The 27,273-nt window shown below is 65.0% G+C and overlaps 9 protein-coding genes across 9 annotated transcripts in view; 3 read left to right on the top strand and 6 right to left on the bottom strand.

Annotated features, from left to right (window-relative positions):
* Window positions 1-222: 222 nt before the first annotated feature.
* On the bottom strand, window positions 223-2,116 carry F751_1797 (hypothetical protein; the record flags this gene model as incomplete). The annotated part of the gene is made up of 6 exons (XM_011399504.1): window positions 223-476; window positions 668-949; window positions 1,172-1,288; window positions 1,433-1,553; window positions 1,712-1,822; window positions 2,006-2,116. The coding sequence occupies 6 exons, from the start codon at window positions 2,114-2,116 to the stop codon at window positions 223-225; spliced, it is 996 nt and encodes a 331-aa protein (XP_011397806.1).
* Window positions 2,117-2,658: 542 nt separating this feature from the next.
* On the top strand, window positions 2,659-3,962 carry F751_1796 (TIP41-like protein; the record flags this gene model as incomplete). The annotated part of the gene is made up of 4 exons (XM_011399503.1): window positions 2,659-2,945; window positions 3,103-3,337; window positions 3,473-3,604; window positions 3,774-3,962. The coding sequence occupies 4 exons, from the start codon at window positions 2,659-2,661 to the stop codon at window positions 3,960-3,962; spliced, it is 843 nt and encodes a 280-aa protein (XP_011397805.1).
* Window positions 3,963-4,158: 196 nt separating this feature from the next.
* On the bottom strand, window positions 4,159-9,877 carry F751_1795 (Gamma-tubulin complex component 2; the record flags this gene model as incomplete). Its single annotated transcript, XM_011399502.1, has 17 exons — window positions 4,159-4,189; window positions 4,387-4,551; window positions 4,754-4,874; window positions 5,026-5,110; window positions 5,233-5,352; window positions 5,589-5,745; window positions 6,030-6,179; window positions 6,417-6,580; window positions 6,773-7,167; window positions 7,349-7,442; window positions 7,542-7,619; window positions 7,793-8,065; window positions 8,274-8,439; window positions 8,620-8,782; window positions 8,992-9,141; window positions 9,251-9,404; window positions 9,773-9,877. 17 exons carry the CDS (start codon window positions 9,875-9,877, stop codon window positions 4,159-4,161), a joined length of 2,571 nt encoding a protein of 856 aa, XP_011397804.1.
* Window positions 9,878-10,523: 646 nt separating this feature from the next.
* Window positions 10,524-14,464, top strand: F751_1793 (ATP-dependent zinc metalloprotease FTSH 11, chloroplastic/mitochondrial; the record flags this gene model as incomplete). Its single annotated transcript, XM_011399500.1, has 9 exons — window positions 10,524-11,471; window positions 11,637-11,777; window positions 12,018-12,244; window positions 12,386-12,507; window positions 12,685-12,972; window positions 13,143-13,375; window positions 13,558-13,887; window positions 14,237-14,338; window positions 14,456-14,464. 9 exons carry the CDS (start codon window positions 10,524-10,526, stop codon window positions 14,462-14,464), a joined length of 2,400 nt encoding a protein of 799 aa, XP_011397802.1.
* On the bottom strand, window positions 13,399-13,947 carry F751_1794 (hypothetical protein; the record flags this gene model as incomplete). The annotated part of the gene is made up of 1 exon (XM_011399501.1): window positions 13,399-13,947. The coding sequence occupies one exon, from the start codon at window positions 13,945-13,947 to the stop codon at window positions 13,399-13,401; it is 549 nt and encodes a 182-aa protein (XP_011397803.1).
* Window positions 14,465-18,032: 3,568 nt separating the features above from the next.
* F751_1792 (Magnesium-chelatase subunit ChlD, chloroplastic) lies at window positions 18,033-22,518 on the top strand (the record flags this gene model as incomplete). The annotated part of the gene is made up of 10 exons (XM_011399499.1): window positions 18,033-18,183; window positions 18,356-18,623; window positions 19,589-19,716; window positions 19,889-20,007; window positions 20,223-20,462; window positions 20,886-21,047; window positions 21,168-21,275; window positions 21,504-21,675; window positions 21,864-22,024; window positions 22,297-22,518. 10 exons carry the CDS (start codon window positions 18,033-18,035, stop codon window positions 22,516-22,518), a joined length of 1,731 nt encoding a protein of 576 aa, XP_011397801.1.
* Window positions 22,519-22,785: 267 nt separating this feature from the next.
* Window positions 22,786-24,220, bottom strand: F751_1791 (Peroxisome biogenesis protein 2; the record flags this gene model as incomplete). The annotated part of the gene is made up of 3 exons (XM_011399498.1): window positions 22,786-23,281; window positions 23,541-23,920; window positions 24,086-24,220. 3 exons carry the CDS (start codon window positions 24,218-24,220, stop codon window positions 22,786-22,788), a joined length of 1,011 nt encoding a protein of 336 aa, XP_011397800.1.
* A 509-nt stretch (window positions 24,221-24,729) lies between these two features.
* On the bottom strand, window positions 24,730-25,385 carry F751_1790 (Frataxin, mitochondrial; the record flags this gene model as incomplete). The annotated part of the gene is made up of 3 exons (XM_011399497.1): window positions 24,730-24,853; window positions 25,052-25,146; window positions 25,335-25,385. Coding segments are annotated over 3 exons (270 nt in total), but the record flags the coding sequence as incomplete, so codon positions are not given.
* A 918-nt stretch (window positions 25,386-26,303) lies between these two features.
* Window positions 26,304-27,273, bottom strand: part of F751_1789 (putative cobyrinic acid A,C-diamide synthase) — a gene marked incomplete at both ends in the record, with an annotated part of 5,427 nt that continues 4,457 nt past the window's right edge. The window contains 2 exons of the mRNA XM_011399496.1: window positions 26,304-26,737; window positions 26,822-27,147. Coding sequence (XP_011397798.1) covers window positions 26,304-26,737; window positions 26,822-27,147 — 760 coding nt within the window. The remainder of the gene's footprint in view (window positions 26,738-26,821; window positions 27,148-27,273) is intronic.

The raw sequence follows: 27,273 nt of genomic DNA, 5'->3' as shown, positions 1-27,273 counted from the left end.
ACACGGCAGGAGAGATATGGAAAATTGATGCTGGGACAGCGCGGTAAATCATGCTATGCTGTGGAGAAATGTACTTGGTGATGTCAAGCGCCCCGCGCCCCGGGATGTCGGAGGCAAACCCTAAGGCAGATAGATGATGGCAGAGTGGGGCACTAAAACGTCACACAGGACTCCCAAAACAGGTATCAAGTAATAATTTCCACATGGGATCGATCAAATTTCTCACGCTCGCTTCCTGTGCCGCCCAGAGTGGGACCCACTGCTGGCCAGCAGTGCAGCGCTGACATGCTGCTCCTCCGCCGCCTGCCCCTGGTTTGAGAGCATGTAGTTCACCCGTATGGCCGCCAGCTCTTGCACTGTGAGCCCCGCCCGCACCAGGTACTGCTTGGCGCCGCCCCAGCGCCGGGTCATGTAGTCCATGAGCGCCTCTATCACCGACGCCGCCGCCGCGATCACCTCGTTGGTCGTGAGGTGCCCTGTTCGTGAGGATGGGAGGGGGGATAGGTGATGGGGTGCGTACCAGGCAGCGCCTAGAGGTCGCCCTGCCACCCGATCACCACCAAGACAGGTTTTTCAGCTGCGCTCCCATGGGGCTGCAGGAGCCTCCCTTGTCAACCATGCATCTCCCCCTTTCTTTCACCCCCTTTCTCTTGCTCCCAAAGCTCACCCGGCAGGCTGACGAGCTCATTGTTGTCCCGCGACTCCCGCAGGATCAGCTCCGACCGCACATAGTCCTCCACAATGGCGCCAGGGTCAACATCGCAGACCAGGAGCAGGAGCATGGTCACCACGCCGGTGCGGTCCTTGCCGTGGATGCAGTGCACCAGCACGGGCGCGGAGTCCTTGTCGGCGAAGAGGCGCACGGCGCGGGCCAAGGGCAGGCGGGCCTTCTCCAGCAGGATCTTGTAGAACTTGAAGTAGCCCATCACGTCGGGGTTGGCGATCGCGGCTGGGGTCCGGACAGAGAAGGAAGAGGGGTATAGTGAAGGAAAGGGGGAATGAGTGTTTGTCGCTGCTGCAGAAACCAGTGCAAGGGAGATACCGACAAGATTGTGAAGCTGCAAGCTCTCTGAGGCACAGCAGGCATTCAGACGCCAGCGAATGCATGCCCAGCCCTGCTCCTGGGTGCCGCATGTAGCCTCCTAGAAGTCCCCTGCCACCCCTGACACACCTGCCACAATGGGCTCGGGGGTCTGCTGACGAGCGGCACAGACCAGCACCCGGAACTGCAGCTTGTGGGGGAGCCTGCCCAGGATGTTTAGCGCCACGTTCGTTGGCAGGAGATCCACTGTATTGGGCGAGGGAAGAGGGCTTTATGTTTGTGTTGTGCTCATCCAGACGCGACACTCAAGAGATGGCCACATCAACTGGGTTGTGGGACATCCTCAACCCAACTGCCGTAAGCACGCATGTGCCCCTTGGCCTTGCTCACCATGGTACACTGAGCAGTGTTGCCCGTATGTTTCCTTGGATGCGGCTGTGCACCTCTGGCATGACAGCGCCCGATTGTGATCCGGCTCCTTGGAGGGCCGCAGCCGCACGTGACACTTGGCCTGCAGTGGGGGCAAAGTATCAGCTCAGCCTGAGGCATCCGTGTGTAGCCAGTCCGGTCTGCGCTCCAGCACTGAATTGCATAACATAGCTGATGGCATATGTCGTGAGCGCTCGCCTGCTGTCATGTCATCGTCGCAAGCTGGGGCCACCCACTCACAATGCCAGAGAACCAGATGCGGCCCTTGAAGAACGTGTGCTTCATCAGCTGGCCCGTGTTATTTGGGTGCGCCTTGCACAGCACAGGTGACCGGCGCAGATCCAAGACGGTCTGTAGGTGGTGAGAGTGGGATCATCTGTCCTTAGTCTTGAGGTTCGCACCAGGCGACCAGCCGAAGCAGCCATGTCCCCCAGCTCCCACCCCACTCACCCTCACTCCGAGACGTTGGGCATCCTCCTGGGAGATGACTTGTGACGAGCGTACACACATCCCTGGCTTGATGTTGTCACTCACACTACACAGATCCCGCAGATTAACGCTGGTCAAGGGTGGCGACAGCCTCTGCTCTTTGTCTGCCTTCGTAAGCCAGACATCCGCGTTGTCGGGCCTCCCAGTCACCTCCATGGGACGACGGGTGAGAGGAACTATGCTCGATAGCTATTCGTTTTGTTGAGCAACATCTTGGCATAGTAACTTGTGAGTCTGTGGATCGTGCATTTGCAAGCAGCTTCCCATGTGAGGAAGCTAGTTTTTACGTAACATGTTAATGCCCCGGCTGCGCGCCTTGGGTCAGTTTGTGACGGTCTCAATCTTCTCATCGCAGATCCACGCTGCATACCCTTAACCCATCGATGTATTCGAGTGTGTTGGGCCTCCCTCATTCGAGTATCCTGCCTCTCCTCTCTTGGAATGGTGGCAGGCTGCACAATCGACGAGCGAGGTATGTATAGTATGCATCCCAGGTGACAGAGCCTTTCAGTGCAGTGTCTTACAATCGTGCATACATGCTTTGCAGCGGTGGAAGGGGCTGGTGGTCGCTTTCTTCCCGAGGGAGCCGGCGTGGCTGTCGGCGGGTGGGAGATCACTTGTGCCAAGGCACCCATTACCGGTACGCGGTTTAGAGCGAGGGCTTTGGTGGATGGGTCCCTGCACTGTCTGGTGCAGCAATGTCACATCGGGCCCCCATACGCACGCATGCAGCCGATGCGGAGGTGGATGTGCTGAAGGAGAGGCTGGGATCCCTGGCCTGGCCTGAGCAGTTCTTTGGTGCCAACCATCTGACCCTGGTGCACCCTGAGGCCGGCACACGCCTGACCTTTGAGGCGGAGGACGCCTTACGGGCGTGGCTGTCGGGGTCGGAGGCCCCCGTGCACGTGAAGACGGCGGGGAAGTGGATGCAAGCGCACGCCCAAGATGTCGACACCCATAAGGCCAAGGTCCTGCAGTATGATTGGTGCGTCTGCCAGAGAGAGGTTGGAGCGTCCTGTGGCGCCTAGCGTGTGTCATTGCGACCCTCTCATACCTGCATCTGCCTGCCTGCATCCGAGCACTCGTACAGCACACCACACCTGCAGCCTGGCATGCCACATCTCACACTCGCACACTCGTAGGACTTTCACGACCGGGTATCGAGGGAGTGGTGCGGGGCCAGCAGGGCCACAGTCAGCCCACGGCAGCAGCGGTGAGCTGGCCTGGGAGGCAACCGACGCGCAGATGGACCGCGGCATGCTGACCGCCCGGGACCCCATCCTGATGTATGCCGACATCCCGCTGTTTGAAAGTGAGCTGGAAGACAATGGCGTCGCCTCCCTGTCTGTCAAGGTGACCAGCGAGCGCGGGTTGGCTGTGCGACCACCGCTGCGCGTGATCCTGCCCTCTGTGGCCAGGGAAGGTGGCGGTCGAAGGGTACTTCACAGGCATCCCATGCTTCCGGTGCATCGTGCAGACGCCCCATTTCCCATGGTATCGCCCCCTCCCCAGGTCCGCGTGATGCCGAGGTGCTGGTACGCCCTCCTCAGGTTTTGGCTCAGAGTCGACGGCGTGCTGGTCCGACTCCGCACCACTCGCGTCTTCTGCGCCTTCAAGGACGCCCCAGACGTGGTGCTGCGAGAGGTAAGATGGACTGGGAGCACATTGGCATGGGCTGGCTGCACTGCCCTGGCTTAGCATTTGGTGGTGGCCTCGCACACAGCTGTTTAGGAGTGTGCTGTGCTGCTTGTGGTGCACCAAACTGCGCTGCAACCTAGCCCACCCCTCCTCCTCACGTCTGCAACACCCGCAGACGACGTATCAGGAGGGCACCTTTGCGGCTCTGGCGGCTGCGGGGGCGCCAAGGGAGGGCCCGAGCTACGCAGACGCGGATGCAGCTGGGGCCGCGCTGGCAGCCGTGGCACCCGTGGGAGTCACCCTGTACGAACGACAAGCTCTGCAATTGAAAGAAGGCGGCGCGGCGGATACCAACATGCGGTGAGACACGGGCCAGGGCTGAAGAGATCCACTTCTTCTCTGGCCAGCAGCCTCCCACAGACTTGCCACCATAGCTCGTGTGTATTTATTCAGTCGTTTGGCAAGGTGCATCGTGGTCAGAAGGTTCCTGCACATTCATGGCACTGAGCGGGATGCGGAGGCATTCCATGCGCAGGGTCAGGGCTCCCCCAGCCAGCTCATCAACCCCTGGGTGGCGGGGGGGCTTTGGGCCTGCATGGGAGTGGAGAGGTTTGGCAAGGATGGCGGGCAACGTTGGTTCTTCACCCAGAGTGCCTGACCAGGCAGACCCCGATGATGCCTCACCCCGGGGCCTCGGCCTCAGCCGCCTACTTCTTCAACCAAGCCCACCCCACGTTTGCCTGGCCTGCCCGACCTCCTGGCCCTCCCTCTCCACCCTCCCAACCCACCGCGGTTCGGGGAAGAAGGCGTTGTAGTCCAGGCGCTGCTGCAGATTGAGCAGCGACTCCAGATCCTCCCGCGTGTCGGACCGCTCGCTGGCGGCGGCCCGGTGCGCGTCCGCCAGGTGCGCCCTGAACTCGCCCACCCGCTCCACGCAGCGCGCATACAGCGTGCTGCATGAATCGGAAGGCGGGGGAGTACAATTTGGGGGTGAGCAGGGTCAAGACAGGGGAGGGAGAGCACTGGCAGCACAAGGGGGAGAGGGTCCAGACCCCAAACAACATGGAGAACTCTGGTAACCGGCGCGCCTCAAACCAGCGATGGCCTCAGAGACACGCCCAGGGGTTTCATCGGCCATGTCAAGACAAAACGCACTTGACGGTGCTGAGAAAGACGGGCTGGGAGAGCGCGGCGTCCAACGTCGATCGGCGGCGCGCCGCCCGGACAGCCCGCTCGCCCCACACCGGACCCTCCCCGGCTGTGGAACTCCGCCGGCCTGATGGTGGGGGATCGTATGTGAGGGCTGCAAGTCTGAGTGATCTGACTGTCGCCAGGGATGGTGTGGGTCAGCCCACATCCGGAACAGGGCATAATTCGCCGACCTGCAATCAAATGCTCATCCCAGCCATCCTCACCCCGCCACCCACCTCGGTCGACGCAGGGCCCGCCATACGCAGCCTCCACCTCCTTCTCCCCGGCTTCTGCCAGGGCGCCCAGCACACGGTCGCTCACCTGGTGGCAGCAGAAGGGTGGAGGGCTGAGCAGGCTGCCGAATGAAGATGTGGGTGAGGATCCTGCTCTCCCTCCTTCCCCTTCACTCATCCCCCCAAAGCTTCCCGGACACCCTACCCCACCTTGACAAACTGGAGAGCGAGGTCCTTGAGCGCCAGCAGGGAGCGCAGGAGCACGACCTTGCGGGACAGCAGGCAGCCCTTCATCACCCGGCGCAGGAAGGCATGGTGCTGCTCCAACACCTGCAAAAGGTCGAGGGGGGGTAGCAAGTCCTCGGCTCAGTACTGCTTGCATGTCATGCAGGCACAGTGACCGACCCCAGGCTGCCTGCGACGCGCACTCCGCCAAAGTGCGGGCCACCAGGCCGGTGCCTAGCACTGGCAGGCACTGGCAGTGCGTGCAGCTGCTGAGCCACCCCGGCTCCAGAGCCCCGACCGTTGCCCGGACACCTGCTCCCCCCACACCCCTCTCCACACACCTCATCCAGGCTGTCCAGGGTTTGAACGCGGTGCTGGAAGGCGAGCCACAGCGGCTCCAGCACCTCAAAGGTGATGTACAGGAGGTACTGCCGGAAGAAGTGGGTGACCAGCTGGCAGACGGCGCAGGAGCGGGACAGCGCGACCGCCGAGGCCGCCCTGCGCAGGGTATGGGGGGGAGGAGCAGCGGTCGGGAGTTTGCATGGGCAGCGGAGCAATTTCGGTCGAGCAGGCACCGAGCTGCCGCTTGGCAGCAGCTCCCTCTCCTGCACGGCATGGAGCCACTCCTCAGCAGCTGTCGCGCGTCCTGCACCCCCCTCTGGCATTATCGTGGGTGCCCCTTGCACCGCACAGTCCTCCAGAAGCCTTGACTCGCAATGGAATCACGCAGCCCCCTCCACCGACATGCAGGAGCCAACAGCCTGCGCCCCGACACCGCCGACCTCGTGCGCCCGAGGCTGGGCGCGGGCCCCCTGCCTGTCGCCAGGCTCCTCCCCGTCCTGCTGTGCACGCTGGCCAGGCCGCGGGTCTGGAGGTGCAGCTGCCACACCCGGTTTAGCTCCCGCTCCACCCATTTCAGCTCAAACATGTGCCTGGGGGTGGTGGAAGCGTCAGGAGTGGCGCGTCGTAACGGGAGGGGCCAGGGCCATGCTTTGGGAGAGGCCCGTGCCGGTGAGGGCGTGCCGGGCGGCGAGCCCGCTCCTCTGCATGCCCCCGCAAACACCCTGGGCCCAGCTGCATCCCTCGCCAGGAACCCCCCCCCCCCACCCCCACTGCAGGCCAGTACCCTGCCATTAATGTTCCCCCTTCCTAACCCCCGCCCCTGGCACCTGAAGATCATCTGGTACTGGGCCATGCAGGCCTCGGGCGCGACGACGCTCAAAGGCCAGGGTACCGCGTAGGAAAGCATGAACGATTCGCGCGCGTTCTTCTGCCGGCCGACTGTCTGGCGCTCGCTGGCGGACATGGGCGCCGGCGTCACGGGCTTCAGGCCCTGCGTGTGTGGGCGCGAGAGTGTGCATGGTGTGGGGCTGTCGGGTGTGCTTGAATGCGGTATGCATGTGCATCGTGCGTGGGGGAGGTGGGGCGGCACCCTGCGCTGCAGCCGCCCCCACACCGCTCGACCTGCGGGTGTGCCTGAACCTTCCCACTCCCCCCACCCTCGACATTCCCCCTCACGACGCACCCTACGCAGCGGGGACCCTGGCTGCCCCACCCCCGCAGTGGCGGCCGCGGTCTGTGTGATGCTGACCAGCATGTTGAGCACTGAGCGCGTGTCGAAAGCGGCGCGCAGCTGCGCGGCGGCGGGGACGGCGGCCGCCGAGCTGCCGCGCACCGCCGCCGACAGCAGGGCCTGGAGCTGGAGCAGGGGCACCGCGGCCACCATGCGCCCGAACTCGGCGCCCGCGCTGTCCATCAGGTGGCCGAACAGGTCGCCCTGCGCGGTGAGGAAGTAGCGCCCCAGCACCCCCAGGCCCGAGGCCAGCGCGCGGTCGCCGCGCAGCATGCGCATGGTGGCGCCGGCCGCCACCGCCCGCGCGCGCTCCAGGGCGCGCAGGTACCGCCCGCCCTCGTCCCACTCTGTGGGTTTTGGGGGGGGATGTTGTGAGGGGTGCATGGTTTGTGGGGGTGCGTGGCTGGAGGGCGAGGCAGAGGAAGGGGACTTGACAGGATCAAGCACGCCATGCAGGATGCTGATCATCATACGCCATGGCCGGACAGGCCTGCTGCCCCCCCCCCCCCCCCCTACCCAAATGCTCACCCAGGGGAACGCCGAGTTCCAGAACATCGGCCGGCAGGTCCTGGCCGCAGGACTTGAGCACGTTTAGATACTTGCCTGCGTCCAGTATCGCCGCCTGCACCCCGGCCAGGAAGACGGGGACATCGATGGCTGGGGCGCGCGGCGGCTGGGCTGCGCCCGCGGCGCCCCCTGGGCTGGCCCTGTCGGGCCCGACCTCCGCCAGTCGCAGCCGCCAGCGGTCGTGCCAGAAGGCGGACTGGCCCTCGTGCGTCAGAGCGCCGGGCCGCACACTCTGTATAGTTGTGTGAGGAGGGCGTGTTCGGAGGTTGAACTGTCAGTGAGGAGGGGATGCTAAGTGTAGGGTCCTACCCAGCCCCCACGCAGACATGCAACACTCGCCTGCCCCACCCCTTGCCCCACGCCTCCCCCCCATTTCCCACCCCAAATGCCAGCCCCCAGCCGCACCGCGTCCTCCTGGACCAGGAACTCGCCGCAGGGGTCGGCCAGCTCGCCCTCCCCCACCCAACGCGCCAGCATGGCAAAGTAGGGCGCCGCGGCGGCGCGTAGGAGGCGGGTGAGCAGCGCGTGCGCGCGTGCGTCGCCGAAGGACCGCGCCGCGCGATCGTGCAGGAGGTCCAGCAGCGGCGCGCCGCGCAGGCCGCGCGCCGACGCCTCGGCGCACAGCCCCGCCACCAGCCGCAGCGCCTCCAGCGGCGGCTGCACATAGTACCACAGCGCCTGGCGTGTGGTGAAGGGGGGCATGCGAGGGGGAAGTTGGGGGTGCAGCGTGTCGGTATGCTGAGGCGCCGACTGCACTATCTTCTCGCGGGGGTGAGGCGGGTCGACTTGCATGACTGAGATTCCTCCCAACTGATCATCCTCCCATCCCTCCACCCCAACACTGCCCACCTCCCCGACGGACCCTTCCTTTCTAAACGCCACCCACCTGCAGAGTCAGCTTGCCGGTGTGCATCTGGTGCTCCAGCTGCGCCACCATGACGTGCCAGTCCTGGATCAAAGCGCGCAGCGCCCCCGTCAGCGCCTGGGCCACCAGGCCCCAGCGCGCGTCGTCGCGCGTCTCGGCAAAGCGCTGGACCACCGCCGCGGCCTCGCTGCGCGTCGGCGGGAGGCGGGGGTCGTGCTCGAATGGGAGAGGGACTCGCGCGTGAGGCCAGCCGGGCAGGGCCTCTGGCCTTGTGAACAGCCTCACCACATCAAGGGGGTGATGTCGCCGAAGATCTAGACCCCAGCCACCCCGAGCACCGCCCCATCAACGGCTGGCACCCACCCACCAGATGGGGAGCATGCGCCCCGCCATCTCCGCCAGCGCCGGCTCCACTTGGCTGTGGGTCGTGATGCGGTAGCGCAGACTGGGACCCCCAGCCCCATGCTCCATGGTGGCAGACACGTACTCCCCGCTCAGACCCATGAAGGCCGACAGCAGCCCATCCACCACTGTACAGGGCAAAGGAAGTAGGGGGAGGGAGGTTGACAGTCTTCCCAAAGTCCAAGGATCACAGAGCGGAGCAGGATTTGGCAGGCATGTCCTGATCGCCCCCTGTGCGGAGTGTGAGCATATCTGCAGGAGCTGTGCTCTGATTCAATCAAATGAAAGGATTCATGCCCCTGACATCTCAAGGCCAAAGCCCTACAGAAGAACGCACAAAGGGACTCCTGGATCTCGGCCGGGAAAATGTCCAGCTGGGCCGGGGCTGCATCCTGCTGCGCGGCCGCCGCCTCCATGAGGTAGTACCCGGTGAGGAACGGGCGTTGCTTGGTCCAGGTGGGTGGGGCCGGAGCCGGAGGAGCAGTGCCTGCAGGGAGTGCGTGAGGTTGGCGATCCTCACCCCTATGACCTCAAAGGTGACCTCCATGCATGATGTGATAGGGCAGCAGGCCAAGCACACAAGTGCTGTGCCGCACCTCTTGCGAGCTCGGGAGCGCTGGGGTCGGGGGTGAAGAGGTCGCCCACCGGTGGAATGTCGCCGTCTGGAGATGTTAAGTGGGGAGGGGTGGCTCGGATGGCATCGGCATACTTGGGGTGGTAATCCTGGGCGAGCTTCCTTGGCAACGGAGTCTGTGCCTGCAGCAAGGATTGGAGAATGGGAGTCTGAGGACCACCGCGGGGCCACCTTGGTGATTGTGAGTGCGGTGATGTGATGATATCTTGTCTAACATAAGCGAAGATCTCTCAGAGCCGGCTGCATGTGAAGGCTTCTCCACACACAGACCAGGAGACGACCCAGAGTGGACTCCACTACTCCTAGATACAACCCCTCCTGGCAGGCGCCCACTTGCCTCTCCATACACTGGATTGCTCCTGGCGCCACTGGGGTCAGGGCACGAACCCCGGCTGCCATCCCCATAACCCTGTTTGGGGGTCTGAGCGACGTCCTGTGCGCGATCCTGGGGTCTGGAGACTGGACCAGGAACAGGGGCGGGCACCTTGCCCAGGAGGCGGGAGCGCATGACCTCTAGCTGCGCACGGTTGGCCTCGAGTGCTGCTCGGACACCCGGGGTGTCCACCTGACGCCTGGAGTCGCCCTGCATCCTGCTCCGGCTGGATTGCTAAGGTATACTTCCAGCCAGACAAATCCTTGAGGAGAATCAAGCAACTACTCGGGGAGGGGTGCGCAGGTGTGTTCACATGTCAGATCAACCGAGGTGCGGGCTCGGCACGGAGAGGGCGTTCAAGCTCGGTCAGGGCGCGAGGTGAATCTTGCTGCTACACACAACGACTGGATTACTGTATCAGGTGCTTTCGTATGTTTTGTCTAGCGTTGTTGGCATCAGGGGCCAGATCGCGCCTCGCAACCCCTGCCTCCGACAGGCATGAATTTTGACTCGCGCACAGGCAGGGGGAAAAGAAAGGGGGAGGGATATCACCCTGGTCGACATGGGGTGAGAAACTCCCAGTCACCGCCTGGCCAGGAACTCCCTGCACACGCCCACAAGATGGCATTACGAATTTATTGATAGGATCTTGGTTCTTATATTCTCCTTATTGAATACCGAGGACTGCGTTTTGGTGCAGGCCTGCTTGCCTCTCCCGCTGGCACTAGCGGAACTCTAACACACGAGACCCTTCCTGGGGACCTTTGACAGCTGTAGTGATCAGCAATTAAACAATTGCATATTTCTCGCTAAATTGCACATATAATTGCCCTCTGGTGATTGCTGTCGAGACTGCGGGGGCATGCAGCACACACGCGCCGTGCTGCCCAGGCAGAGCCTGCTGCAGGGTCCTACCTTTCGCCGCACCTCTGCGTCACGCCAGGCCTTGAATATTCTGTTCAAGGGCGTGCGTCCCGTCCTTGCGTCCTCCCTGCCCTCCGGCCCGCCTCGGATCGGCGTTGCCCAGCGACAGCACAGGCTCCTGGTGCCCAGGCGCCTCAGAGCCCTGGAGGGCGAATCTGCCGAAGACCAGTCCGCAGTCCAGGCGGGGGAGCGAGGTGATGGGACTTTGGATGAGCCCGCCGAGACAGTAGACGTGTCTGCCACGAGCGCGGCCGCTGCTGAGGCGGTGACGGATGTAGACGCCGGCGCCTCCCGCGTCACCTCTGACCCCAGTGCCTCCAGCATTGCCTCCTCTGCCGCCTCGCCGAGCGTCGCCTCTGATCCCGGCGCAGTGGCCTCCACCACCTCCTCCCCCACGGCGGCCTCCGCTCCCACCGACACCGCGGGCGCCGACCCCGCCCCGGCACCCAGCCGGCACCCGGCGGTCATGCTCGCGGCGGCGCTGGCGGCGGGCGTGTCGGAGCTGACGCGGCTCACGCTCCTGGTCCCCCTGCGCTGGCTGCTGCTGTCCGCGGTGCGCTGGGTGCTGGCCCGCACCGGCCTGCTGGCCCTGAATGCGCGGCGCGAGTTCCGGCTGCTGGAGGTGGCCAACGCCGCGGGGCGGCTGGACGGGCGCCAGGTGGCAGCGGTCATGGCCCACGTCTCGCGCCAGCAGCCCGAGGTCACCGTGGAGTGGTTTGAGCGCGCCTGCCTCGGCCAAGGGGCCGGCGGCGGCAGCGGTGGCGGCGGCAGCGCCGGCCCCGACCGCCCGGGCCCGGCGCGACCACCCGTGGAGGTCAGCGCCGCGGGCGCGCGGGAGTACCTGGCCGCGCTGGTGGCCATGGGCCGCCTGCGCGACTACGGCGACGTGGAGTCCGCGCGCCAGCCCTCGCTCATCCGCCTCCTGGCACGCCTGCAGGCGGCGCTGGACGCGGGCGAGGGCGGCGCGCGCGCCGAGTCGGCGGGCCCCGCGCCCGAGCCGGGGACGAGCGCCGCGCGGCCCCTGCACGTCACCTTCACCCCCGCCGCCGAGGCCCCGCCCTCGGGCCTGGTCACCTTCCTGCACAGCGCCCTCAGCTTCGGCCTCACCCTCGCCCTCCTGGGCTTCATCTCGGTGCTGGGCCTCCGGGCCACGCAGCGCGCCGCGGGCGTCAACTCCTCGGCCGCCATGGGCGTGGCAGCGGGCGGCGCGCCCGCGGGCATGGCCCCGGGTGAGGGCTCCGCCATGTCCGCCAAGGAGTACAACAAGGTGAGATAGGTGGGGGGGATGCAGGGGTGTTTGGAGGAGCTGGGGGTGGGTACAGGTGGAAGGAGGGGTTCACGAAGAAGGAACCTCCTCCCCACACCATGGTTGAGCGCACCTTGCACCCCTGCCGGTCCTTCTACAACAACTCCCACCCCCATCTCCTCACAGGAGGCGCTGGCGGAGACGTCGGTCAAGTCGTTCGAGGACGTCAAGGGCTGCGACGAGGCGCTGACGGAGCTGCAGGAGATCGTGACCTACCTCAAGACCCCGGAGAAGTTCACGCGCCTGGGCGGGAAGCTGCCCAAGGGCGTGCTGCTGACGGGGCCGCCGGGGACGGGGAAGACCCTGCTGGCGCGGGCTGTGGCGGGGGAGGCCGGCGTCCCCTTCTTCTACAAGTGAGTCTGGTTGAGGGAGTGAGGTATCTGGGAACGGGGGCCACGCGATTGTCTTCAAAGTCCCTCCCCCCTTGCCTGAGGGGAATGCATTCTTGCCACACTACCTCTCCTCGACCTGCCTCCTCCTTGCTCACTCCACAGGGCCGGCTCTGAGTTTGACGAGATGTTTGTGGGGGTGGGGTCACGCCGGGTGCGGAATCTGTTTGCAGCCGCCAAGGCCAAATCGCCCTGCATCGTCTTCATCGACGAAGTGGACGCCGTCGGTGAGTGGCAAGAGAAGGTGGTTGTGAGGGGAACTGACTGTTTATGGTCAATCACATGCTCTTGCACCTGCTTCATTCCCCAGAGCATTCTGCTCCCCCTGCATGCGTCACATTCCTGTATACCTCCTGGCACCCATCCACACCCCTCTCAACGCCCCCCTCACGATTGTCACCCAGGCGGCAAGCGGACCAACTGGGAGGCGTCTGGCGGGTCGCGCAAGACCCTGAACCAGCTGCTCACCGAGATGGACGGGTTCGAGGAGAACTCCGGCGTGGTGGTCATGGCCGCGACCAACCTGCCCGAGACGCTGGACCCCGCGCTCACGCGCCCCGGCCGTTTCGACCGCCAGGTGGCGGTGCCCCTGCCGGATGTGCACGGTCGGCGCGCCATCCTGGACCTCTACTTCAAGGGCAAGCCGCTGGCCGCTGACGTCGACAGCGACAGCCTGGCGCGCCGGACTCCAGGTGGGGTTAGGTTGGGAGGAGGTCTTGGTGTGGATCTTGTGTGGGGGAACCCAGTGTGCAGGACCAGCACTGCTGGGAGCTGCAGGGTGCCGTGCCACTGAAGCTTCCCCTCAGCCGGAGTCACTTCCCCCATTGTTTCACCCCACACACACGCTTCCCGCCCCCGCCAGGCTTCTCCGGCGCGCAGCTGAGCAATTTGGTGAATGAAGCGGCGCTGCTGGCCGCACGCACGGGGCGGGACTGCGTGGATGCGGGCCTGCTGGACGAGGCGCGGGACAAGATCCTGATGGGCTCGCCCCGCGCGCTGAGCCAGACGCTGGAGGCGCGGCGGCTGACCGCCTACCACGAGAGCGGGCACGCGCTGGTGGCCCTCTTTACCCCGGGCGCCCGGCCCATCCACAAGGTGAGGGAGGCGTTGTGGGGGTTTCAGAGCTCCTCTGGTTCTCCTGTCAGCCGCGTTTTCCCCTTTGTTCCCTCCTCCCAGCATGCGGGTCCTCCTGAGTTCCTTGCCCCCCCCCCCCCCCCCCAAACCCAAGGGCCTCTCACCCACTTCCTCGCAACCCCTCGCACCCTCCACCCACCCAGGCCACCATCATCCCGCGCGGCCACGCGCTGGGCATGGTGAGCCAGCTCCCCGACCGCGACGAGTACTCCACCACCAAGCAGCAGCTGCTGGCCCAGATCGACGTGTGCATGGGGGGTAAGGCGGCGGAGGAGCTCATCTTTGGCGAGGAGTTTGTGACCACGGGCGCCACCTCGGACCTGTCGGCCGCCACACGCACCGCGCGGCACATGGTGGAGGACTGCGGCATGAGCGCTCGCATTGGGCCGCTGTCCCTCAGCGACAAGCTGGGCTCCGAGACGCGCAAGGTGGCCGACGCCGAGGTGTCCGACATCCTCAAGGCCTCCTACGAGGTGTGGGAAGTGGGTTTGGGTGCAGGCCGGGAGGGGGAAGGTCCTGTGGGGGGGCCCCATGGGATGGTGCCATGGACCAAGCACGGACTCAAACAGGGAGGGTCTACTACCCAATCGGGAGGGCTGGCGCTGGGCAAGCGACACGTGAGGGTCTTTGCAATCCAGCGTGGGGTAAACCTGGCTCAGCGGAGCCTCTATCGTGCTGCCCCTCTGCGCATGCAAGCCGTCCGGCCAGCACACTCACCGTGCCCCTTCCTGTCTGCGGTGCCACCACCGTCTGCCGTTCTCCATGTCGCCCCACTCTGATGCCCGTCTCGACTCCCCCCTCCGCTCCCTGGCCCCTGCGCAGAGGGTGCGGGGCCTGCTGACCGCCCACCAGGCGGGGCTGCACGCCCTGGCAGCCAGCCTGCTGGAGCAGGAGACGCTGACGCAGAGCCAGATCAAGGAGGTGGTGGGGGGCCGCGCGGCGCAGGCCTGGATCGAGAAGGCGCCGGGACCCGGAGGCCCCCGGCGCATGCCCGCGCCGGCGGCGGCGGCGGCCACCACCGCGCCGCGGCCGGCCCAGCAGACGGCATGACCGGGCGCATGAAGCCCCCCTGCGCCCTATTCTTTCCTCACTGCCATGGATTTGGGGTTGTGGGCACGCTGCGACACAGCGTGCACCATCCTCCTCCCCATCCTCTAGCACGCCTGCTCCCTGCAGCATGTACTCCCACCCTTTAGCCGGCTCGACCCCTCATTTTTCCCACCTAATGCCCACTGCTGTGCCCTTGCTGTGCTCAACCCGACCAAACGCACGTGTTTCTGTTGTTACATGGAAGCATTTCGAGGGGGAGTAGGGCGGTCCTGTGCGCGGCGTCAGCAGTGCAGGGGAATGAAGCAGTTGGAGCGGCCGCCGCCGTGGGGGGCCAGCACGGGCATCCAGCGCCCGTCCTCGGAGCGGAGCAGGAACTCCAGCCCCGCCATGCCGTGCAGGCCGGCGCGCGGCAGCCGGATCACGGCGGCGTTCAGCACGGGGTCCACGAACACGGGGCTGCCGTCCTCGGCATACAGGTTGAATTGGGCCAGCGGCACGTCGGTGCACGCACCCCTGTCGAGGCCTCGGGCTGCAAAGTGGGGGATGGTGTGGGGCGTGAGAGAGGGGCGACTGGGGGAGCCAAGGTCCATTGCCCGGGAGGCTCCAGTGAGGGGAATGCAGCGGGTGGCGTGGTCGAGGAACAGCCATGACATGCGTCCAACCACAGCCGACATGCGCAGGTGACATGCATCTGCAAACTCTCCTCATTCCATCCAAACCCCACCCCCCGCACCTGGCGCGTCGCAGGAACAGCCATGCGGCGCCGGCTGCCAGGTGCCGTGCTGATGGCTCACCAGTCCCCAGTGCACCACCAGGCCCGGCCCCAGCGCGCCGTCTGGGAACGCCTCGGCCACGGCGATGCCGACGACCATCTCGCTCTCGTCGGCGTAGACCTGCGCCAGCACGGCCGCGTCCAGGCCCGCCAGCGGGGCGCTGACCTGGCGCACGTACGCCGGCCGCCCCGGCGCCGAGACCGGGACGTGGCTGGGACCCGCCGCGGGCACGGGAATGACAGCGCGCAGGAGCGGCAGCCCGCGCCAGGGGCCGTCGGCGCCGGCGCCGGCGCCCACCGCCACATGGCCGGCCAGGCCCTCAAGGTCACGCTGAGTCACCTCCGTCAGCCGGCCGCGCAGGCTGGCCACGCCCTTGCGCGCCGCGGCCATGGCGCGCGCTACCTCCTGGTCCAGCGCCAGCGTCTCGTCACCCACGGCCGTCAGCGTCCTGGGATGGTGGGCGGGTGGGTGGTGGGTGGCGACAGCGGGGTCAGCCAGCCGGACTTTGCCGCATACAGACCCGAAACCGCGCATGGAGCGTCGCTCGCCAACCGCGCCGTCCAAACACCATCTCGTCTACTCATTCACCGTCCCTCCCTTGAAGGGAATGCCATACCATACGTGCGCTCGGCCCCCCCCCCCCCGGAACCCAGAATGATGAGTAAAACCTAAACGAACCTCTGCTGGGCCTCGTTCTCGGCCGCGGCCGCGCGCAGCGCCTCCTCCGCCCTTTCCTCCCGCGCGCGCAGGTCGCACAGCGCGACGCAGTCGCGAGCCAGCCCCGGGTCCAGCGCCCTGGCTAGGCCCAGCAGCTGGTCGGCGCGGCGGCGCGCCGCGCCGGGGGCCTCCGGACCGGGATCGCGGGGCCCGGCCCCCGCCCACACCTTGCACCCGAGCACCCAGGCGGGGAGCGGCGGCTCGGCCGCCGGCGGCTCGGCCGCCGGCGGCTCGGCGCCCGGCGCCCAGCGGGTGTCCACCGTGCCGTCAGACTCGCCACCCGCCCCCGGGCGCTGGACCATGCCCTCCGCCCAGTCCCACTCGCCCAGCCCATCCGTCGCTAGCAGGGCGGCGGCGTCGACCCCTCCTGCCCCGCTCGCCGCATCGCCCGCACCCCTGGCCTCCAGGCGCGTCGCAGCGGGCACCAGGTCGACCCAGAAGTCGTGCGCATGTTCTGCCTTGACCCAGTCGTGGCCGCGGCGGAGCACGAACTGCAGGCCTGGGTGCGGCCCTGCCAGTGGCACCTGCACCAGGCAGGAGTGCAGTGAGGCCAGCGCACACACCTCCCCGCCCTGCAGGACTGGGTGGTGGCGCAGCAGCGGCGTCTCCCACGCGTTGCTCCCCGGGGCGGGCTGCGAGCGCGGCGGGTGGGTGCACCAGCCCTCCGGCGGCGGCTGCCACCCCGCCGCCGCCCAGTGCAGGCGCACGTCCCAGTCGGCGTCGCTGGGCGGCAGCAGGAGCTCGCCAGACAGGACCAGGGCGGTGACGGCACGCCGCTCGCCGCCGGCCAGCTCCAGGCACGCGGACTGGGCCAGGAGCTGGGCCCCGACGGGCAACGAGGCGTCGTGCGGCAGGCGCTGCGCGGGAAGCACCGCCCAGCGCACGCAGGCGGGGCCCAGCTCGGCGCGCAGACCCTCCAGCAGGCAGGCGGCGTGCTGCAGGGCCAGCGCATGGGTGGCCGCGGGCAGGCTGCCCAGCGCGCGCGCCAGGCGGGCGTCCACGGCCGCGCCCAGCTCCGCGGCCTGGGCCTGTAGGCGCTCCACCTCCCGGTTACAGGCCGTCAGCCGGCTGGCAGCGGCGTTGGCAGGGGCCTGGGCGGCGGACAGCTGGCGCTGCGCCCGCTCCAGGGCGGGGAGCAGCTCCCGGGCGCGGTGGTAGGCAATCTCCGTCCCGGTGCGGAGTTCCTGGTACCCAGCGGGGCGGGGCGGCAATCTGGCATGCCGAACCGCACGGCTTGGGACCCAGGAGCAGGGAGGGGGGTGGCAGGGCCGGGCGACGGCGCACCAGCCCCGCATGGCTCGACCGTGGACCCTCTGACCGCAGGAGAGTGCGGCAGAGTCTAGGGGCCAGAGGCCGGGTCGGGAGCTCTTCGAAGGCTCTCACCGGATGGGTTGAATGTCTATTCTTTCGTATCTTCAAATTTGTCGCGGGCAGTAACCTGGAGGCTCCCGGTCTCGCGACGACCAGTGAGAGGTTTGGCCTGGAAAGCTCGAAACACAAAAGTATCTCTTTCAAAGATCTCATACCAACCAACCGTATCTTTTTGGAGGAGGATGGCGTCTCAGCCATCCCAAACAGGTCTCGAGCTAAAAACCAAGCTCAAGTGCTGCTCGAGAGCCAGATATTATTGTTAGGTTGTGAATGGGAGCCAATGGGGGATTCTGTTTTCGAGGGTCTCACACGGTTCCCGTCTCTTGTGTGGAATGCCTTGCCGAGGTCAGCCTTCAGAGAAAATTATGAAAATGCTGGATCATTGACCGATACATGCTCTGACAAGGTAAACCATGTATCAGCTGGTATGGCGCCCCTCTGCAGCCTGAGCTTCAGATTGTGCATGGGGAGGGCGCGCACATTCCAGGCGGTCAGCATTATCTATCCGATTTCTTGCATGGAGACAGCGCGCTGCAGGGGAGCCTTCTGTCTCCGCGGCATGGCACAGAGCTGCAGCGCATTGTTCCAAATAATGATATAGGTAATCAAGTACCAACCGGGGACAGCCGATCAATCATCTCCGAGATCCCCTTTGAGCGCTCCAACCCTGGGGTGGGGGGCGACAGGGGATCACCATGCATGCCTCCATGCGAGTTAGCTTCGGCACCCGGATCGAGGGTTTCAACCGTATTCCGTTTCCATCTCGCGTAAACCCGATGCGTGTGAGCCGGGAGACGGCCCCGGTGCGCCCATGCCGGCCCCGGGGTCTCGTCACCAAAGCGGTGGCGGAGGTCGCAGGTGTGCAGAGCGTCAGGGGTTGCGGGGAGGTTCTGGGTCCAGGATTCTTGGCGAGCTGAGTTTAACAACGTCATTGCAAAGTCGATAGGGTGTGATAAATGCCGCCATGATGCAATCCTCTGTGCTGTCAGCCACACTCCTCCACGCAGCACTGACGCACCCCCTGTTCCAGACCCTCCCGCCGGCGAGGCCTCCCCAGAGCCGGAGGCGTACGGCGCACTGGGGCCGCGCTCCTACCCACTGGCGGCGGTGGTGGGCATGGACCACATCAAGCAGGCCCTGCTCCTGGGAGCGGCGGACGTGGGCCTGGGCGGCATCGCCATCGCCGGGCGGCGCGGCACCGCCAAGTCGGTGATGGCCAGGGGGGTCCACGCCTTGCTGCCCCCCATCGAGGTGGTGGAGGGCTCCATCTGCAATGCCGACCCCAGTGACCGCGGGGGGTGGGAGGTGAGTCTTGTGGTAGCCGGGGGGGTGCCGAGCTGCTTTTGTGCGTCGGTGGAAGGTTGGCGGGCCGTCACCCCTGCCCGCGGCCCCCTCCGATACCTGTTGCTCTTTCAGTCACATGTTGGCACTGAGCCCTCGGAACCTTGCACGATGAGCTGGCCGGCTCTGGCATCTCTCTACAACAGTTCTGTGACAAACGCGTCGCCACCCCCCCGGCAATGCTCACCAGGATGGGTTGGAGGCCAGGCTGGGTCCCGGCCCACCCCCCACCAAGATCAGGCCGGCGCCCTTTGTCCAAATCCCGCTGGGCGTCACGGAGGACAGGCTCGTGGGCACTGTCGACATCGAGGCTTCCATGAAGGCAAGGGCCTCATAGACGTGGGACTCAAGGCGGGGCACGCGCATCCCCATGGATGAGGACTGGCAATGCTCAGCAAGTCTGCTGGGACGTTCTACTGAGGGTGCACAAGAGCCGACATGTTTTCCTGCCAACAGCACAGCCATTCGGTTTTTCTATCGCGTGTCTCTACCTCGGTGTTCTTCCCCATCCACCGTGGACCTCCGTCCCCACTCCCACCTCCCACAGCTGGGCAAGCCGGTGTTCCAGCCTGGGCTGCTCGCTGAGGCCCACCGCGGGATCCTGTACGTGGATGAGATCAACCTGCTGGATGACGGAGTGGCAAACCTGCTGCTCACCATCCTGTCTGACGGGATGAATGTGGTGGAACGTGAGGGCATCTCCGTGTCTCACCCGTGAGTGGTCGGCGGGAAATCTGAGTGTTGGAGGCTATGGGACTGGCACCGGTGGAGGATGAACCACCCCTGGATGTCCAGTGTCCTGTGGATTATGGGACGACTGTGCTCCTGCCGATCAGCACACCCACTTCACATCGTTGAGCCCTTTGCGCTTGGATGTGGCTGCCTTGTCTCACTGCTGATTACGTGATCAATTACCCTACAGGTGCAAGCCGCTGCTGATTGCCACCTACAACCCTGAGGAGGGGACCCTGCGTGAGCACCTGCTGGATCGCATCGCCATCACCCTCTCTGCAGGCGAGCTGGATGGGGTGACGGCGGGATGGGTTAAAAGTTCCCCACTTGCCATACCGCAGTCTACCGCAACTTTCACCAAGTCCGCCTGAGGCATGTCACATCTTTATGAGCTGCGTCAGCGTGGGAAGCTTTGCAGATTGCTGCTGTGCAACCCTACACCCCTCAGCATGCTTCATTCCTCAACCCCCCCCGATTCCTCACTCTGCAGATGTGCCGTTTTCTCTGGAGGACAGGGTCAAAGCGGTGGACGCCGCCTCGAGGTTCCAAGACGCCTCGGCCCCCACTCTGGCAGAGGCCGCGGAGCTCACAGAATCGCTGCGCACCAACGTGCGTGTGTTGGGGAAGTGTTGGAAGACTGGTTTGCCTGCGGACCTGCTGGTGGAGGGCGTGGCTGCGCAGGGTGAGCCTTTGGTCAATTGGTGCGCCGACATTGACATCCATCTTGTTTTAGAGAACCGTCCACAGCACCACGCCCCTCTGCACATGCCCTCCTCAGCAGCCAACCTCTCATGCACCGCCCAGAACACCCCCATCTGTTACAGATTACTTTTGCAAGGGAGTACCTGCCGGACGTCCAGATCCAGGAGAAGCAGATCGAGTACCTGGTGGAGGAGGCGCGGCGCGGCGCGGTCATGGGCCACCGCGCGGAGCTCTTCGCGGTGCGGGTGGCCCGAGTGAGCGCGGCGCTGGAGGGCCGGGATCGTGTGGACGCCGATGACCTGCAGAAGGCCGTGCAGCTGGTCATCCTGCCGCGCGCCCTGATCAAGGACCGGCCGCCGGAGGTGCGGGGTTTGAGGGGGACTTTTGCCTGTTCTGGGAAGGAGGGGAGTAATATGAGATCATGCACGAGCCAAAGGTACTGTTGCTAGACACCCATCAACATCAACCCCCCTCCCCCTTTCTTCCTATCCCCATTCGACGCAGGACGAGCAGCCCCCCCCGCCGCCGCCGCCGCCGCCCCCCCCGCAAGACCAGAAGGAGGAGGAGGAGGAGCAGCAGGAGGAGCAGGAGGAGCAGGAGGAGCGGGTGAGCGGGCTTGGATTGGTGTTCACCGCGGGGTTGGCTTGGCACTGCATGTGGCCTGGACCTCGTCAAGGTTCCATAACAAAAGGCCCTCAGCTCGCATCCCCCAACCCCCCCTCGCTCACCCCACACCCCCCCAAAAGGAGGAGGAGGAGCAGGAGCAGGAGGACGAGCTGCCCCAGGAGTTCATGTTTGAGGCGGAGGGCGTGATCCTGGACCCGGCCCTCCTGGCGCTGGCCCAGGCGCAGCAGCGCGCGCAGGGCCGGTCCGGGCGCGCCAAGACCCTCATCTTCAGCGAGGACCGGGGGCGGTACATCAAGCCCATGCTGCCCAAGGGCGACAAGGTGCGGCGCCTGGCGGTGGACGCCACGCTGCGATCCGCGGCGCCCTACCAGCTGTCGCGCCGCGCGCGGGCCAAGGCCGCCGCCGCGCCGGGGGCCGCCATCAGGCCCGTGTTCGTGGAGCGCACCGACATGCGGGCCAAGCGCATGGCGCGCAAGGCCGGCGCGCTGCTGGTCTTTGTGGTCGATGCAAGCGGATCCATGGCTCTCAACCGTATGGCCGCCGCCAAGGTGCGTGTGGGTGTGGGTGATTTGGGAGGTGGGAGACGACCCTGGGAGGTGGTGTAAGGTTTACTCCTGATGACTGAGATCAGTGCTGCACAATCCCTGCCTAAAAGCCAAGAAGCCATGCTGCTTCTTCCTGGGCACCGAGCGAGCAGCCCCCTCTCAACAACAATCATCCAATCGCTACTTCCGCCCTCACCAGCTCACTCATCCCAAATCACACCCCCTATGCAGGGCGCGGTGATGCGGCTGCTGTCGGAGTCGTATGCGTCGCGTGACCAAGTGTGCCTCATCCCCTTCTATGGTGACCAGGCCCAGGTCCTGCTCCCGCCGTCCAAGTCCATCGCCATGGCCAAGAGGCGGCTGGACTCGCTGCCATGCGGCGGCGGCTCGCCTCTGGCGCACGGTGCGGCGCTGGGTGGTGATGTGTGATCTGTGCAGAGGGAAATGGGTGATGCAGGGCTCTGTTTTCTGCTTGGCAGCTGGAACATACTGATATCTTGGGAGTTGCTGGGTGGAATGTATCTCCAGCCACTCAAACACTTGGAGTTTATCCTTCCCAACCCCCAAGCCCCAACCCCCTCCTCCTTGCAGGCATGTCCCTGGCCGTGCGGACCGCCCTGCAGGCCCGGCAGCGGGGGGAGGTGGGCAGGGTGATGCTGGTGCTCATCACCGACGGTCGGGCCAACATCGGGCTGGCGCGGTCCAACGAGGAGCCGGACGCCATGGGACCGGATGCTGTCAAGCCTACCACGGTGGGGAGTGGGCTGACTTGGGAGGCGCGCTACCTTGGGGCGCATATTGTTGGGCTCAGGGTCAGGCAGCTGACATTCATCTGTTGAGGAGCGTGGGGCCGTGCACGACCGGCAGTGTATGAAGGACGTGCGCTCCCAGCGCGTGCTTCCTGTGAAGCTTTGCTTTCACACCCAGACTCTGCACATGTTGTCTGCTGGTGCCAGTGAGCTTCGTGCACCATGGCCCAACTCACCCCTTTCCTCATCCCCATAACCCCCTTGTCGCCCCCCAGGAGCAACTGAAGGAGGAGGTGCTGCTGATGGCGCGGCGTGTGCTGGTCAGCAACCTGCAGATGCTGCTGATCGACACCGAGAACAAGTTCGTGTCCACCGGGTTTGCTGAGGAGATTGCCAAGGCGGCGGGGGCCAAGTACTACTACCTGCCCAATGCCTCCGACAAGTCCATTGCGGCGGCCACCACGTCGGCGATGAACGAGGCCAAGATCTCGCCCTGAGCGGGCATTGCTGTCTCAGGGCAGTGAGGTTGGGCAGGCCTGTGGAGCAGGAGGAGAAGGCCCACGGCAGGACATGACCCTCTGCCTGGACACCAATCTGTTGGCCCTCCTCCTCAACTCCCCCTGCATGTGCACCCCAGGCAAACACGTTCCTGCATTGTCGAGGTCCCTGTGCAGCCTTCTTAGCATTAGCCCCAGAGCAAGGGAGTGACAGTCAAGACTCAGGATCAGATAACAAAGACAGCAGTATGCCCCTGGCTCTCTAAATCATCGCAGCGGCCCGGGCAGGCCAGCAAGCAACGCACTCTGCATGCCAGTGGGGATTGCCTTGGTCACACCACCCAGGCCAGCAGGGGCGGTGGCCACCTGCCCCCGGCCCAACCTGCACAGGGCCTGCACGCGCCGGCCGCAGACGCCGCACTCGCACAGGGCGTCCGCCTGCGTCCGGGCGCGCAGGCAGTAGTAGCAGTGCACATGGCCGCAGGGCAGCGCGGCGGCGGGCGTGAGCAGGGGGAAGGCCGCGCCGCAGGTCCCGCAGGCGGTCTGCCGCCCCGATGCGCCGCCCCGCGCCGCGGGCTGCGGGAGCAGGCGCCGCAGCGAGCGCTTGACGCTGGCCAGGTTGAACAGGGGGAGCACGAAGAGCAGGAGCTCGGACAGCTCCCCCCACACCAGCTGCCGGTTCAAGTACTCGTAGGAGATGGCGCGGGGGGCATGGGTCTGCACATACACCGGCCGGGCACCGATCAGCCTCTCCAGCAACGTCCTGAGTTGTGAAGGGGGGGGTTCAGTGGAAGACATTGAGTTGAAGGATAGGGTGATTTCTTTGTAGGCGGCTCAAGGATGATCAAGCAGAAGAAGAAGATGCTCATACTCTGCAACAGAGCACAAACACATCAAGGTTCAATCGAGCACATCCAGAGATGCAGGAGCGACAAGTGTACAGATACAAGCCTTTGATCCTCTGTGCCCAGGCCCAGCAAGTCCCTCAACCCAACCACAATGACGTACCACAAACCCTGTACCTGTATTTGCCCGCCCTCAGGAACGCAATGGCGTTGACGAGGGCTGCGAGGCGGTATGCGGTCTCGGCGCGGCGCATCACCTGCCAGGCTGTCGCCCGCCAGCCGCCGTCCCCGTCCGAGCCGCCCGACGCCGCGGCGTGACCGGCGCGGGCCCAGGCGTACCGCAGGAGTACCGCTCCCAGGCCATACATCGCCTTCTGGGACCTGGCCAGGCCGGGTCCCCCGACTCCAGAGGCGGAGTGGGGCACGGCGCGCTCGTCCCGGAAGCGTAGGTTCATGAGGGCCATGCCGGGGAGGGGGGCGTCCTTCCAGACAGACAGGTAGAAGATCAGGGCATCCAACGCCAGCTGGATCTCGGGCAGGTGTGCGGTCACTGTGCCCTGGGGAAAAGAGATGAGTACAGGAATTGTCGCAAGGGGAAGGGTGGCCTCTGGCATGAACGGGAAGACACGGCAGAGAGTGCGACTGTCTGCAAACAATTGCCAAGGATTCCTGTCCGCCAGGGTCCCCTTGGATCCTATTTGTCAGCACGCATCGCTGCATACCCGTGGAAAGAGGGAGAAGGCTCCCAGGAACTGCTCACGCAGCATCAGGCTCAATTCCTCGTCCAGACGGGAGGCGTCCACCTGGCTGGACCGCATGACGTCCGCCGAGCCTGGCGCAGCCAGGAGCCTGACCATGGGAGTGTGGAAGCCAAATCAAGGCTCATTATGGCGTGGAACAGCGGCAGATGGGCTCCTCAAGCATGTTGTTCTTCATGTCATTAGGGACGAGACAAGGGGGTCCGATGCATCCACGCCGCACCTGGTGAGGTCATTACGTTTTGCTAAGAGATCATTATACCTCTTTGAAACGCTCTCATCGGTGAGATTGAGGTCAGGAATCACAAGAGTCGAGGTGTCGGGAGGGCCAACTGTGGAGGGGCCAGCAACACCCTCTCCCGCACCCTGTGCCATGACCTTGAAACTCCGTCACACCATCAAGCTGAATATGCTACCTCGGAAACTTCAAAAATTATGTATCTATCGTGTCGAATCACGGGACTCTTCGCAAATGTTTCGAAGCCCGTTTTGCAAAACTCTCATGACTCAGACAACGACACAGGGAGCGCGCGCCAAAGGGCCGGGTCTGGATTGTTGTGATTACAACATTCATTCTACATTTTCAGTATGTGTTACTTGGACATTCTTCAACTCAGATGTATGGTCAGTCCTGTCAGCTCCTTGACCTCTGTCTCCAAGCGCTCCAGTAGATCATGGCCATCACGCCTGTACACCCAGCGACCATCTATATAGTCATAGCGCACAGGTCCGCTGTGCAGATAAGGGGGCAATGAGAATCTGTGTTAGCGTACGATTCGATTGTCCAGTGCACAACTCCAGAGGCCTCACTTCTCAACATCCAATAGCACAGCTGTGTGCCAATCTTCCCATACATTGCTACAGGGCCCCGCAGATTATACAATGCATTGGAGCCAGTGCCCCAGCACCCCACTTGCATATCTCAGTCACCTTACTGGGGAGGACGACCATATCTGGTGGTTTGGCGCCTGCTTATTGATTACGTAAGTACCCTTGGTCCCAAGTCTGAGCGTGAGGACACCTTGCTGCGGCGACATGAGAATGTTGGCAGGAGTTGCTGAGGCAGAATTGCGTCACGGTATCCTGATGAATAGCACGACATGCATTTCCCCCAAAGCATAGGAAGTGACCAGACCCAATCCATGAATTTATATCAGCAATAACACTTGCACCACACTCCACAGCTTGCCAAATACAGTCCAGCAACACTCACGCTATACTCGACATCGCCATCAAGATCATTGTCCTCCACGAATGCCTTCACAGGTACCCAGCGACAAGAAGTCAGAATTTGGTCCAAGGTGCAGTCGAAATGCACAAACAGATGCTCAAACACCCTCAAGCCTCACGTCTAGCTTGTCTTGCAGTTCCTCCAGAGTTGATTCACAGACGACATGGAAGTCCTTTTCCGTCAGCTCAGTCACCGCCCTTTGAGTGGTCAGGGTGGTGAAAGCATGATGGTTTATGCCAGGAATATCCAATACGGATCATACTCACCAATCCCCTACAATCCAGAATAGCTCCAACCCACTCTGGACCAATGGATGCATGGAGGCCGGCCCCCGTCCCAGCTATGCATCGGGGACGGCCAGGTGAGTCCGCTGGCCACACAGATTTGAGATCCAGTACTTGCAGGCTCAGCAGTTGTGGGCAGGCCCCCGCTGGGCCATGCCCGACATTGAGATCCCGGAACTGGCCCAGCACCCTCGACACACTCCGCCACCTCGAACGCCAGCGCTGCATGGCGAGGGACTGTGGTCACTATTCGTGCCAGAATCAGTGTGCTTAGCTTTCTTGTGAATCTTTGTGATGGTATCGCTGATTTGTAGGGTGAACCAATGCTCGATCAAGAGGTACCTTGGTCCAGCTCCACCGTCACGCCTGTCTTGTGTGCGGTGCATCGCGCCTCGCCCATGCAGTGATCCTTCCCACCCAGCAGGCTCCCTCATGGAGATCCTTCCCACCCTGCAGGCTCCCTAAAGAAGAGCCAGCCCCCCGCTTCAACCATGGGACGCATGTCACATCAACGAAAGGAGTCGGGGGAAGTGGGTTCACAGTACTGTCGGGGTGCGCTGCGGGGTCATGCGGTCAGCAAGGTCCGGGAGGTTGTGGTCGGAGGGTCTGCGGGCGATAGGTCTGGGGCAGGCAATGAAGTCTCTACCTCTCACAGTATCCACACGCCTCAGCTCCAGGGCAGGAAGTAGTTGGAGAGGAGGGGCGGGCGGCAGCGCTGCCCCGGGCGCAGCGCCAGCTTAAGCACGGGCGTGGGTAGGGGCGGCGCAGCGCCGCCGTGCAGCGCCCGCGCCAGCAGCGCCACACCATCGGCCAGGCGCGGCCCCGGGCGCGAGAAGAGCGGGGCAGGGGCCAGGTACACCTCCCCCGCGCGCGCGGCGGGGAGCTGCCACCAGGCGCCGCTGCCTGCGGCCTCGGCCAGGCCGGCCAGCGCGGCCTGCAGCCCGCCCGCCCCCGGCCCATGCAGCACGACGAGGATTCCCGGTGCGCCAGCCGCCAGCTCGGCCGCCGACAGCGCGCGCGCGCCGTCTGCGTGCTGCGCGGCGCTGGCCCCGCCCACCAGCGCGGCCATCTCCGGGATCCAGGGCCCCGCTGCGGGCAGTGCTGGGCTTGCCGAGCGCAGGATTAGTATTCGCGGGGGGTGGGGAGTGGCGTTGCCAGCGCCAGCGCCGCCCAAGGTACCACCACCTAGCGCTCGCAGAGGCGCGCGCAGGCTCGCCGCGGAGCGCAGGCGCGCCCGCAGGCGGTCGACGACGCGCGCGGCCTCCTCGGCCACGCCCGCCGCGGCGCCCACCTCCAGCATGGCCTCCAGCACGTCGGCCAGGCAGCGCCGGCGCAGGCACACCACGGCCGTGCCGGCCTGCAGGCCCACCGCCACCAGCGCGTCGCACAGCGCCTCGGCCGCGTCGCCCTCGTCCTCCACCACCACCAGCCCGGGGCGCTCCCGCGCCAGCATGCGCTCGTCCACGTACAGCGACAGGCGCGCTGCGAGGGTTGGGGCCGGGGCGGCATCGCTCCCCGGCACGGCGCGGCCGGGGGTCGAGCTGGATCGCGGCACCGCGCCGCCGCCCCTCCTCGTCCCGCCATGGGGCCCGCCGACGCCCAGGCGCGCGGCCACCGCGGCGCCGAGCGTCCGCCAC

Source organism: Auxenochlorella protothecoides (assembly GCF_000733215.1).
Source record: "Auxenochlorella protothecoides strain 0710 unplaced genomic scaffold scaffold18, whole genome shotgun sequence".
In the NCBI taxonomy this organism is placed as follows: domain Eukaryota; kingdom Viridiplantae; phylum Chlorophyta; class Trebouxiophyceae; order Chlorellales; family Chlorellaceae; genus Auxenochlorella; species Auxenochlorella protothecoides.
This window is presented reverse-complemented; position numbering and strand designations above follow the sequence as displayed.